General features: G+C 43.6%; 1 protein-coding gene across 3 annotated transcripts in view; it reads left to right on the top strand.

Annotated features, from left to right (window-relative positions):
* The window catches only part of ZNF541 (zinc finger protein 541), a 33014-nt gene extending 23737 nt beyond the window's left edge, over positions 1 to 9277 (top strand). For 2 of the 3 annotated variants that reach the window (XM_066638236.1, XM_066638237.1), the window contains exons 10-16: positions 2598 to 2740; positions 2852 to 2955; positions 4312 to 4387; positions 5819 to 5907; positions 7429 to 7613; positions 7933 to 8113; positions 9093 to 9277. In XM_066638236.1, coding sequence (XP_066494333.1) covers positions 2598 to 2740; positions 2852 to 2955; positions 4312 to 4387; positions 5819 to 5907; positions 7429 to 7613; positions 7933 to 8092 — 757 coding nt within the window. In that variant the 3' untranslated portion in view covers positions 8093 to 8113; positions 9093 to 9277. Of the gene's footprint in view, positions 1 to 2597; positions 2741 to 2851; positions 2956 to 4311; positions 4388 to 5818; positions 5908 to 7428; positions 7614 to 7932; positions 8114 to 9092 lie in introns of those variants that run through there. The other variant, XM_066638238.1, reaches the window with a different exon arrangement.
* The last annotated feature ends 3137 nt before the right edge of the window (positions 9278 to 12414 follow it).

The following is a 12414-nucleotide window of genomic DNA, read 5'->3' on the forward strand; positions in this document are numbered from 1 at the left end:
CGGACCAGATCAGACGGAAAGCTCTTCAACCTCTCCAGACTGAGAGCAAAATCCAAAGTCCAGCTGAAATGTCTGCGTGACTTCCTCTTTGCCGACGATGCAGCTGTCACTACCCGCTCTGCCAAAGATCTCCAGCAGCTCATGGATCGTTTTAGCAAGGCCTGCCAAGATTTTGGACTGACAATCAGCCTGAAGAAAACACAGGTCATGGTTCAGGATGTGGACTCACCTCCCTGCATTACAATCTCTGAGCATGAACTGGAGGTTGTCCATGACTTTGTGTACCTTGGCTCAACGATCTCCGACACTCATTCTCTCGATACCGAGCTAAACAAGCGCATCGGTAAAGCAGCTACCACGTTTTCCAGACTCACAAAGAGAGTCTGGTCCAACAAGAAGCTGACGGAACATACCAAGATCCAGGTCTACAGAGCTTGCGTCCTGAGTACACTTCTGTACTGCAGCGAGTCATGGACTCTTCGCTCACAACAGGAGAGGAAACTGAGCGCTTTCCACATGCGCTGCCTCCGACGCATCCTCGGCATCACCTGGCAGGACAAAGTTCCAAACAACACAGTCCTGGAACGTGCTGGAATCCCTAGCATGTATTCACTGCTGAAACAGAGACGCCTGCGTTGGCTTGGTCATGTCGTGAGAATGGATGATGGCCGGATCCCAAAGGATCTCCTCTATGGAGAACTCGTGCAAGGAAAGCGCCCTACAGGTAGACCACAGCTGCGATACAAGGACATCTGCAAGAGGGATCTGAAGGCCTTAGGGATGGACCTCAACAAGTGGGAAACCCTGGCCTCTGAGCGGCCCGCTTGGAGGCAGGCTGTGCAGCATGGCCTTTCCCAGTTTGAAGAGACACTTGGCCAACAGTCTGAGGCTAAGAGGCAAAGAAGGAAGGCCCATAGCCAGGGAGACAGACCAGGGACAGACTGCACTTGCTCCCGGTGTGGAAGGGATTGTCACTCCCGGATTGGCCTTTTCAGCCACACTAGACGCTGTGCCAGAACCACCTTTCAGAGCGCGATACCATAGTCTTTCGAGACTGAAGGTTGCCAATACAAATATTTTCAAGATATGAGAGAGCCCAAGTATTAAGCAGGGAGAGCCCAGTTCTAACGGGCCAGATAAATTGCTTCCAGGGGGGTGTATCTGGTCTGTGGGCCTTATGTTTGACACTCCTGAGTAAATCCATCCCAAATTTTTCTTGCCATTGTCTTACTGTGCAAAATGTTTACATGGTTGTGATAAGGTTTCTGAAGCAGAGGGCCTGGGGCGGTGTGGTACCAGGTTGATTGATAGCTGATAATGTAATATGAAAGGTAAGGCTATAACAAGTCAATGAAAGGCTTTATTTAAAACAAGCAAAAAAGATTGATTTTGAAGGATTCAGGGGAGAGACGGGGAGTGGGTTGCTGGAAGGAATAGGGAGGCTGTTCCTAGCTCAAATGTGAACGTCAGACCTAGACCTAGATTTGATTCACCATAGAGTAGCATTAGCAGTATCTCACTTAAAGCTGTCAGGACCCTAATCCTGATTTAGTATTAGCAGTTTTATCGATGTACAAAATGTAATAAGGAAAAATGGGAGTCTGACTGTGAGGGGACAAATCTTTGTTCTTCCGTTTCCTCATTCTTTGTTGTCGTGTACAAGTCAGTAGAACAATAAATTGTTGCATGGGTTGCAAGGCTGCATGATGTAAATGGCTTCTGGTCTATTTAGTCTCGCTATTAAGAAAGGGTTGTATCCTAAGGGTTTCCCAGAGACATTTTGAAAAGTATTCTTGAATGTGTTGGAGTGACGGGAGATGCTGGTGGTGCACAATTGCTAGAAGAAAAGCAGATTGAAAACAAGAATATGAAAATACTCTTGAAACTGATTCATTTCTATGGAGATGCTTGGGCTGTTATCTAAAAGCACATGGAAATAAATGGATCAGCATATGTCTTTTACCCTGCTATATTTTTTTAAAGAGAAAAAAGCTACATCACCTGCATTTCCTTTCTTTTCTCTCCTCCTGCCTTTCCTTGCTCTTTCTCCTTGAGTCCATTCATCTGTTCTGTTCCCCTCCCTCCCTTTGGGCTTGTAGGTCTGCTTTCCTTCTGTTGCCAAGATTCATGCCTTTCTCTTTTGAAACCCCTTCTTAAAACTCATTTTCCAGCAAAGCTTTTCTTTACTGTAACCTCGTTTATTCTGTTCTGATGATAACCAGTTAACATTCCCCTAACCCTCTTGCTCTGCTCCTTATCTCCTCCTCTCTCCTCTTCTTTGCACTGCGTGTCTAGAATGCAAAACACCTGGATGCAACCTCTGTCTGTCTGTACAGTACTAGGTACTTGTTGATACAAAATGCTGACTAACAGAAAAACTGAACAAGCGAACTCAGGATGACTGAAGGCACGCTTAATCATTACTGTTCTTGCTTAGTGCCGTGGCCAGGTTGCTGTTGCTTCATCCCCCTTTTGGTCATCCTCCTTTTACATTGGTCTCTAATGAGCATTATCCCCTGCTTATTTTTGTATCTGCCTTTCTTCATAAATCTGTCTGTTCACAGCTGGGCCTTTTTCTTTCTCTTCTGTTATTTCAGACATATTAACATAGGAAGTCGTTTTCAGGCAGAGATACCTGATCTCCAAGACAGTTCATCCTTAGAAAATTATGAACACCCAGCCTCACTGGTGTGGAAGCCATGGGGAGACATCACAACCAACAAAGAAACCCAGAAAAGAGGTATGCTGGCCATTTTTCCTCTTAAAGCTAACTTCAAATTGTTCTTTTCTTCTGTACAAATGAATTTTTAATCCCTCTGCTGCAGAAGTTTCTTTAAAATCTCACTTTCAGTAACAGATCTGTTAAAACTGGCCTGCTCCAGTGCGATGCCAGGGGGAGGGACCAACCTAGAACTAGCCGTTCACTGTCTGCATGAGGCCCAAGGAAACATTCTGGTAAGGTGGAGTAAATCGATCTTCCACATAACCAATCAAATCCCTGTTCTTCATTATGCTGTTGGGACTCTTGGGTGGTTCTGCTGTTTCTCGGGCTTATTTCAGTTACTATAGGGGTGCAGACTTTAATTGCTCTGCTAGTTTAGTCCATATGCGGTGGGGCCTTAGTTCAGTGCTAGAGCACATGCTTAGCATGTGAAAGCTCTTAGGTCCGGTCCCTACATCACCATCTAACAAGGTCTTGGATAATAGGTTAGGAAAAATTTGAGGCCTTTGAGAAAGCCATTGCCAGTCAAGACTAGATCCTGGTGTAACATAACCTTCTAAGTTTTGATCATAGATGAACCCCAGCCCCTCCCCCCAAATCTAATAATTGTATAGCGGAGTTCACAGTTTAGGGTTCTTCCAAGACCTGAGTTGTGCATCCCAGACAGTGATGTGTTATTCCTCCTGTAGCCAAATTTGACAAAGACAAAACCAAACTAACAGGCAAATGTTACCGATTCAGTGCAACTACTGTGGTATTCCTTCTGATAGTAAGAACCACTGAAGTCAGCCAAACTCTGTTGAGATCCATGCCGCCAGATCTTTAAAACCTGGGTCTTCCATAACACTGGTGGATTGTGAACCTCTTTTATTTTTATTTTATTTTATGCTATGGCTTGTCAACTCTGATTGGAGAACATTCTTTATTCTTAAATTTGATGAAAATGTGTGGAAACTTTTTTAAATTATCTATTAAGTTGTAAGCTAATGCTTAAAGTTATTTTCTCCACAGTTCTTCATATAGTGCCTTCAGTGAAGTTTTGAAATCTGCAAACATCCTTAGACTGAGTAGTCCATTAATCAGTAAAAAGACAGGCAATCTGGGTTTTTTATTTGCTTGCTTTAATCCTGTTGAGAGCCCTAATTTTCTGAACGCGAGGCTGCTTCACAGCAAAACTGTGGGTTGATGTAACATTGGCAGCCACTTGGTACCATGGGCCAGTTGCGCACCTACCGTGTGGTAAGGTTTAGCCAAACTATAGACTCCACACTGCAGTCTGGTGTGATCACTTCTGCATGGGGCCTGAATAATGTCAGCACAGGGTGGTTTGGGGCCTCACCGTTCTGTAGTCCTGTAGCAGGAGAAATGTGATCTCGGGCAAGGAAAGTGTTTTTCCATGGTCTGGTGCAGTAAAAGTGCTGCCTCCAATGAACGGCTTCCCCAGGCAACTGCCCCAAGTCACCCAATGGTGAGGCTGCCCCTCTCCAGGTGCAGTTGATAGGAGTCAGTCTCCCCTCCTTCCCCTTTCAAGTTTCCTCTACTTGTTTCTGCCTGGAGACAATTATGACAACCTTCTGAAACAATTCCAGGAAGCACTGGAGATGCTGTTACTCCAAGGACCACAGAAGCCTCCCTGTCATCCTCTCACTAACTACCATTACCCAGGTAAAAAAAAAAAAGAGGAGGGGGAAGTAGTACAAGTCAGTGGTTTCCAAACATTTTCTATCTGGGGCTCCTTTGACCTACTGACCATTGGCTGCAGCTCCCCATTACGTCACTTCCTTTTTGTTTTGTAGAGGGATAAGCCCAGCCTCGGTAGTATAGACGGGCCCTCGTGTCCATGGATCCGGTTGCAGATCCCAGAGGACCCCCTGAATGCCCACTGTGGTGTCTTTTTATTTCCATAGTTGCACTTGCAGCCTGAGTGTTTCTTGCTTAAGCATTTTTGCTGAACTGAAGAACCGAACGTGCAGGCAATCAGCCTGTGATTAACAGGATACATGAGGAGCCTGGGAACATAAGTCTTTTGCTTCGTGTTAGAAAGACATCAGAGTAGGCGCAGGCAGGCCTCATTCCCTAATACGCCTGGGATAGTACCCCTACTTGGATGTATGTGCACTGCAGAGCAGAGCTGCACAGGGGACTTGAAAACGTTTGGGAATGTTTTCAATGCAGGTCTGAATTTCACAGTTCACCTGCAGGGAGGCAAGTTACGGTTCTGCTCCGATTCCCCTTGGCTTGAGAGAAGATTGCGCGGACTTGCACCTCTAATAAGAAACAAATGCATGTTTATTGCATAAAATGCTGTGTGGAAAGGCCATGAGTGTCACCGTCAACTCGTCCCCTCACAGTGATTCTTCGCTTGTGAGGCCCTGCAGTGACACCCAATGGGCGACACATGCCAGAACCTGAGAGACACAATGTGTTCCGCTTCCAGTGCCCCAGTACCTTTTACTTTGCCCAGTTCTCATAGTATCAACCACTTCTAAGAACAGTCGATTTTATTCATGTGGTGGCAATGCACTGCAAAATTCAGATTTCTTAGAAAGATACATTATTTAAGGGCATCACAGCTTGTGAGCTACCAGAAATTTATTCAACAGTTTTTTTTGGAAAATTGAGGATTGTGATCTTAGTATTCACTGCAATTCTGTAGCAAAATTAAATATAGCCACTATTTAGAGGTATACAAAAACTTGCAAAGCTTTATGACTGTGTTGTTAAGATTTGGAAAATAGCAGAAATGATGACCTGAACATCATCATCATTTATCAATTCATCAGATGCATTTATTGAAAATCAGACCTTATTTGTCCACTGTTGAGATGAGAACTCTAATTGTCATGTTCTTTCTTATGTATTGTGTTATTATGAAATAAGTTGAGCTGTTTTAGTCTTCATAATCAATTCCAAACGCTAATTAAAAAAGAAGTTCCGAAAAGTTTTCCCAAACATAATGACAAACTCATTACCTCAAAAGTTTCCCAAGAGAGTAAAGCAGGCAAAAGAGGGAAATAACAGTTTTAATTCTGCAGGACCCCTGGTCCATTAAACAGATTGCTTATGCTGATAATTTGTCTCTTGTTGGAACTCCAGGTGCACATCTGTGGACTCCTGCTGAGAAGCAGTTGTTTAGGAAGGCCTTTGGCTTCCACAAGAAGGATTTCTACCTGATACAGAAGAAGGTAAAATCTGTAGATGGCATTTTCCAGATTGCTGCGTTTCACACCCCCGGACTTTTTTCCTCCCACTCCTCAAAATACCCTATTTGAAGGTTATCAAACCTTCCTTTGAAAATCTGTAATTATTTTCAAAATTGCACAGTTACATGATTTTTTGTTCTGTTATAGTTTAGAGCTAGTTCTGGTTCACGTTGTCGTCATCATCATCATCATCAAATCCAGCCCTCGGTCCAGTGGACCACTAAAAATACTGGAGAGGCAAAATGCTGGTTTAGAGTTAATATTATATTAATTACTGCACAAAACATTCAAAATATATTCATTTTGCATTTTTCTTCTTCCCCTCCTGCTTTTAATAGATACAAACTAAGACGGTTTCCCAGTGTGTTGAATACTACTATAGCTGGAAAAAAATACTAAAATTTGACTGCAGTCGCGCACAAGTGGTTGAAAAAAGGCCAAAGAAAGAGCAGGATGAGGTAGAAATGGATGAAGAAAAGGTAGAGGAAAGCTTGCTGGGGATTTGGCTGAGGTTTAGGAATTTAAAGATCTGCCCTGTTTCCTGCACCCTTCTTCCCTCTTCCCCTTAGGAGAGACAGAATACATGCAACAGACTTTCTTAGGTGAGGCATGGAAGGGGGTTCTTTAACTCTCCTTCACTGATCTGTTGAAAGACACCTGTGTATGAATGCTGATGCTGGAATACGTGCATTAGTCTTGAACATGTTACGGTGCACTCAGTGATTTTTGCTACAAAATATTAACGCTTCAGTGCAATCCTATACATGTCTATTCAGACCCACTATGTTTAGCAGGGTTTCACACATGTAAGATGCTGAAGGATTGCAGCCCTGGTTTTTTGGAATTGTTTTTTTATTTAAGTTGTGTTTGAATACCGCATCTGTGGATTTTCAGGTGCATAAAATGCTAGACAGCCCCTCCTGTGGTGGCTGGTACTTACATTAGCTCCAGTCCAGCAGTTTAACTGGTGCAGAATCTCTGGTGCATGCACACTGAATTCCTTCAAAATATAAGGACTGCCTTGTTCATTTCAAAGGAACGTTGCAGCCTTTTGTGAACACAGCTTATGCATCCCCCATCAAGAGATTACAGCTCAATTTTATTCTTGAATTGAGGTTCTAAGGAATCTAAAGTCAGTGCTAGAACTGTGCCTAGGTAAAATGAAGGAAGGGGAGTATTTAGGTCCTTAATTAGGTCCTTCATTATACCTTGAATACAGTTGAAAAACTGTCAGTGTTTTTTGATATTAATTCAGCAACTTTGTCTAGCTTCCTTTGGGGTAGGAAGGGTACCTTCCTCCTATTCTTACTGCATCTGATTTTACAGCATCTTTCAAAGTGATGTGGGTTTGCTACCATCCCAAAATACCAAGGTGCCCAGCAGAAGCGCTAATTGCATTTGAAATCCATGAAATGATTTCATCAAAGCTTTTGCTTTGTTAAAAACATAACAGTATAATAGGGAAATAGTTTTGTTTAAACACAAATATTTCATGACTTCCAGACTGCATGCAGCCCAAAGAAAAGACACTGCCACCTTCCTAAACAGGAGAACAAGCTAAAGCCGAGGAATTCCAAAAAAACAACACAGAGCACCTTCAGTCTGACCAGCAACAGCCAGAAGGAAACTATAGATAGGCCTGGAAGCACAGGCAGTGAGGGTGTGTTCCCATGCAAAGAGTGTGCAAGGTAGCCAATTATTCTTCGTCTTGGTTTATTGTGCCATTTTACAGGTCTAGGTTGTGCAGTCCAAATAAATGTTCTCTGGGGTTTTTCATTGCCTTGGAATAGCTTGTTATGACACAGAAGTCCTGCTGTGGTTAATACTGACTTCCCACTTGCATCAGGAAAACCCCGACCTTAAAAGGCTTGACAGGGGGTGGAGAGATTGCATTCCAACCTCATTACCTGTGTTGGGATTGTGTGTGTGTGTGTGTCACTGACATTACTGTAGCATCTCACTAAGAGTGCTGAAAAACCCTGGCCTTTATCTCCCATTAACATCTAGGGTGTTTGACAAGATAAAAAGCCGGAATGCTCACATGAAGCGCCATCGCCTGCAGGAGCAGATGGAGCCAATGATAAAGATTAAATGGCCCATGAAGAATCTGAAAAACGAGCCAAAGAAGGAAGAAAGAAACTCAGATGTCAATTTCCTCCAGTGGTAACTGGGAAGGTGCAGTTTCAGGGTAAGAATGTGGACAGACTAGTCCATTCTAGGGAAAAAGGGCTGGATGGCAGGGGGAGTGTTTTTTAAGCTCTGAGCAGCTGTTCATTCGCTTCAGTAAGGTTAAAATTAAGGGCACAGGCACATGTGGTCTGTGCTTCAGTTTAGGGATGGAGCTGGAGTTCAGTTGCATTGAGTCTACTTGGCATGCAGTAGGTCACAGGTTCAGTTCCCGGCAAGAAGATTCAGGTAGGGCCAGGAAAGCCTTTCTGAAGCCCTGGAAAGCCACTGCCAGTCAGTAGACTATACTGGATGAACCAGTGGTCTGACTCGATGTAAGGAACCTTCGTATGTTCTGAAACTGAAATGGGCTAACTTTTCCTTATGTGAATTTGCCTGGATTGGGGGTAGCAAACAAACCCTCCATTGTACCTGTGAGGGAGAATCCAGTCAGGGCAGGATTAGGCATTATGGATAAATGACACTGGGCTGCTACTGATAATGGCATCCCTGCTTCTCGTTCTCCCAACCCATGGAACTCCTGGAAGAACTTGCCACATGATATGACAGGCATGGTGTGACTGAACTCCCAGCATCTGCCAGTGGAGTAAGGTATAAAACCCTGACTGGGGGTAATCCAAGAGAAAACTGGGCAGTTCTGCATCATCCATCCTATTTTCACTCTGAAAGTCATAAAGTAGTAGGATGGTGTCAGCACCAATACAACGTTGGCTGGAGTCAGGCTTGGCTAAAATAAAATCAGGATTATAGCATCCAATAGCTCATTTATTTATTTTACCATAGCAAAAGAGGAGTGCAAGTTGAGTCTGCATTAAATTTCAGTTTACAGTTAAAAGGATCCTATGCGGCTGCCAATAACTGTAAAATAGCTTTTGCTCAATTACAGGGACGCTGTTTCATGCTTTTGATCCATTGTAATGTTATGATGTTAAAAGCAACGCTCATTCTGTTTCTCTCCCCCCCCCAAACATCTCTTTCAGGGTTCTGTTATTTTTTGGGGAGAAGGACGGAGTAGGCCAATCAATGAGAAATCACCATTATACTTTGTATCTTTTTCATGATTGAAGTTCACACAACTGCTTTTTGATTCACTCTAGTACCGCACTGATCTGTGTTGTTGTTATTTTGTACATGCTCACAGTGTTGCTCATTAAAATGGGTTCCTCTACTGAAGCTGCAGCATCTTCCTGGATCCCCCTGGGAGGCTGAAAAGTAAAATCCAAGCAGAATGTGTTTGACCATTTCCATCTACAACTGGGGTGGTGGCGACAGAGATAGCTCGTGGTCACCAGGCAGTCCAGGCTGAAAGCAGAGCTGAGTCCCTGCGGAGAGCATTTGAGGATTCGTGCAATGTGGTCCAAGTTGCCTGCTGCAGGAAAAGGCTAGACATTTCCCTTAAATTGGGTGTTTCCACACTGAACCAGGAATGCCGTTAGTCAGTCTGCAAGACTTGAGTAGCTTAACAAGATGGGACAGCCTTAGGATGCCTTGTGGGCAGTCAGGCTCCGATACAGAACTGGGATCAGACTGCTCAAGACTGAGTCACAACGAGCATGTCTTGGAGATTTGTGGCAGAATGCGTGAGCATTGCCTCTATCAGACCTTTACCTGCATTTTTGGGCACTAGGCAGTGGCTTTTTCCAAGCGGCACATCCTCACTTAGTACTGCAGTCATCAAATGAGGCAGAGGCATGTGTGAACAGAGATTTCAACTCCTTTTGAGAAGGAAAAGCAAGATACAAATAATAAAAGAAAACAGTCATCCCTGGGTACCAATTTAAGTCAGAACAGGCACAGAGCTGTGCATATGAGAAGTGGTCTCAAACCTTTTTACAACTAACCTCACAAATAACTCATAACTTTCTTCCTGGGGCTTTGTAAGACTTCCTAAGCACCCTGCCGCCCAGGGCTGCGTGTCAAGGTACAGAGGTTGTTTCACCTTATCCTGTCAAGGTCAGCCCATTAACAAGAACATCACAACCAAAACTGAGCTAAAACTTTATTGGTTTTTCTATTGAATATGCACTGCCCTGTTATCCTTTTAAAGCACCACACCTTGACACAAGTTCTTGCACCTATGCTCTGCATAAGTTACACACCCATGGAAAGTGGGGGGGGGAACAACTCATGGACAGGATGTCATTCCCCCCCCCCTTTCATAAATGTGAGTGTACATAAACTCTGTTGCCAGGATGTTGGGTATCTTTCCTTCCTCCCATTGCACACAAAACATGGCGTCGGCTGCTACCCATCCAGTTCCATTGAGAACTTTTGCTCAGTGTGCAGATCTGTAACTAAATGCTTTCTGCAACCCTGCTCTTATGAGGAAGCAATTATTCAGGGGGGGTTACCTGAGAGCATGCCAAAGCCAGGTCAGTGCATGTGTATGTACGTGTAAAAGTATAAAAGGCAAAGCCACAGTTAATGAGACTAGGTTGGCATGCGCTTATGGAAGGCCCTTGCTACAACTAAGCCCTGTGGCACTGAACTGTTTGCAGCCCAGCCTTGTAGGGGGCATGGTCATAGGTGCTCACCTCAACACATAAGTGACCTATATAATAAGGAGAAAAATCTGCTACTGGACTTCTTATATACACACATAATCCAAAATGGGTGCCCCTAACCTAATTCACTGCTTCTCCCCTACCTCAGGCCCCCTGTATTGCTATTCGAGCATTCCCCACGCTGTACTTATAGATGGTTTCTGCCAGACCATGGCAGAAACTAGTCTTGCAGACAGCTAACTGCCTGATGGCTAGGGCCAGAAAGAAATACCTAGACAACTAGCTAGGTCATCAGAACAAAAGCAGGAATTTTCTTCCACTCAGGCCACACGTTACTAACATAGGTGTCTTGTCAGCAGATAGGTTGGCAATGTGTTTGAATTATTAGAAGCTGAGTTTTCATTTAAAGACCGCTTTCATCTGTTTGATTTTGAACCAATTAAACTGCTAAATTTAAGTAATGCACTACAGAACTTCTACGAAGGTGCCTTTTAGAAGATGCTGAGAGCAAATAATAGTTTCACTTGAAAAACTAAATGAGAACTTTAAAAGCACACGTTATTCCTCAATGTTAAAGAAAAGTTGCCTTTAATGTTTCTAATGTACTCCCCCCCCCCCAAAAAAAAAATAATTAAGGCCCTTCAGCATGCATTGAAACTCCAGATTTTGAAGAAAAGGGTTATTTATAGTCATCTTGTCATGTGAAAAGTGACCAATTGAGGCCACCCTAATGAAATAAGTTACTGAGCCTGCATTTTTCCCAGTTAGGAAAAAAAGTTTTGTCCATGACCAAACATGGAGGATGTAAACCCACAGTGTCCTGAAGGTTGGAATGAGACCCTTTTGAAAGTTGGTGACTTTAGGGTGCACGTTGGGGGTGTGTGTGTGTGGGAGTAGCTGCATCTTTGATCTTGTTCTTAACACCACAGTTTCATAAACATACAGGGAACGTTTCAACTAACTGAATATGTAAGCCCCTCCCCCAGTCTGTTCTCTGAAGTGGTACAATTCAGCAATAGATGCAGGCTGATGATTGTCTCATAATGGCATTCTCATTGACGGCAGTGGAACCAGGGCTTCTCCTAAGGTAGGACCTATTGTGAGGAAATACTAGTGCAGAAGTTGCGTTTTGCATGCATTAATTTATTGTCTGAACACCAATGGGACAAATGGTTTGCCATTGCTAACCGACAGCCAGCCAGTCTCAGTAGGCAACTGCCTTGCATCCCTCCCTGTACTGTGCACATGGTCATGGTTATTTATGTTATAGCTGGAATTGTTCCGCACACCTCCCACCCAGCTCCATCACTCCGTCTTCCTTTATCAGGGAAGCTCGTCCTTGAGAATCCCAGAATGCTGCAGCTGAGTTTCGGTAGTAAACACCAGCGTGGGGTTGATACAATACTGATATTTCCCTACATAAATACTAATGTGTAGCTATTTGCAAGCGGAGAACATTTGAACTACCAAGTTCTGTATTTTACTGAACAAAACCTGCAAACTGAGGAGATGGGAAAAGGGGACAAAATGCCTGCCTTATAAATTATTAGTGCTATTCACTCTCTTTCTTTGGTGCTCAAGACAAGAAAGCAGCTTTGAGACTGAAGCATTAAACATTAGTGCAACTGATAAAACAGTATCTGAAAGGAAAAAGCCTCACAGCTGGATTCATTAACAGTCTTCAACATGGCCCTTTACTTTCTGTTAAAAGGGCACTATACTGTGAATTCCTTTTAAAAATACTTTTCAGAAAGAAAAGAAAAAACGTGGCCTCTTCCCTCCTCTTGCATCAACTCAA

This window comes from Tiliqua scincoides, chromosome 10 (genome assembly GCF_035046505.1).
Source record: "Tiliqua scincoides isolate rTilSci1 chromosome 10, rTilSci1.hap2, whole genome shotgun sequence".
Classification (NCBI taxonomy): domain Eukaryota; kingdom Metazoa; phylum Chordata; class Lepidosauria; order Squamata; family Scincidae; genus Tiliqua; species Tiliqua scincoides.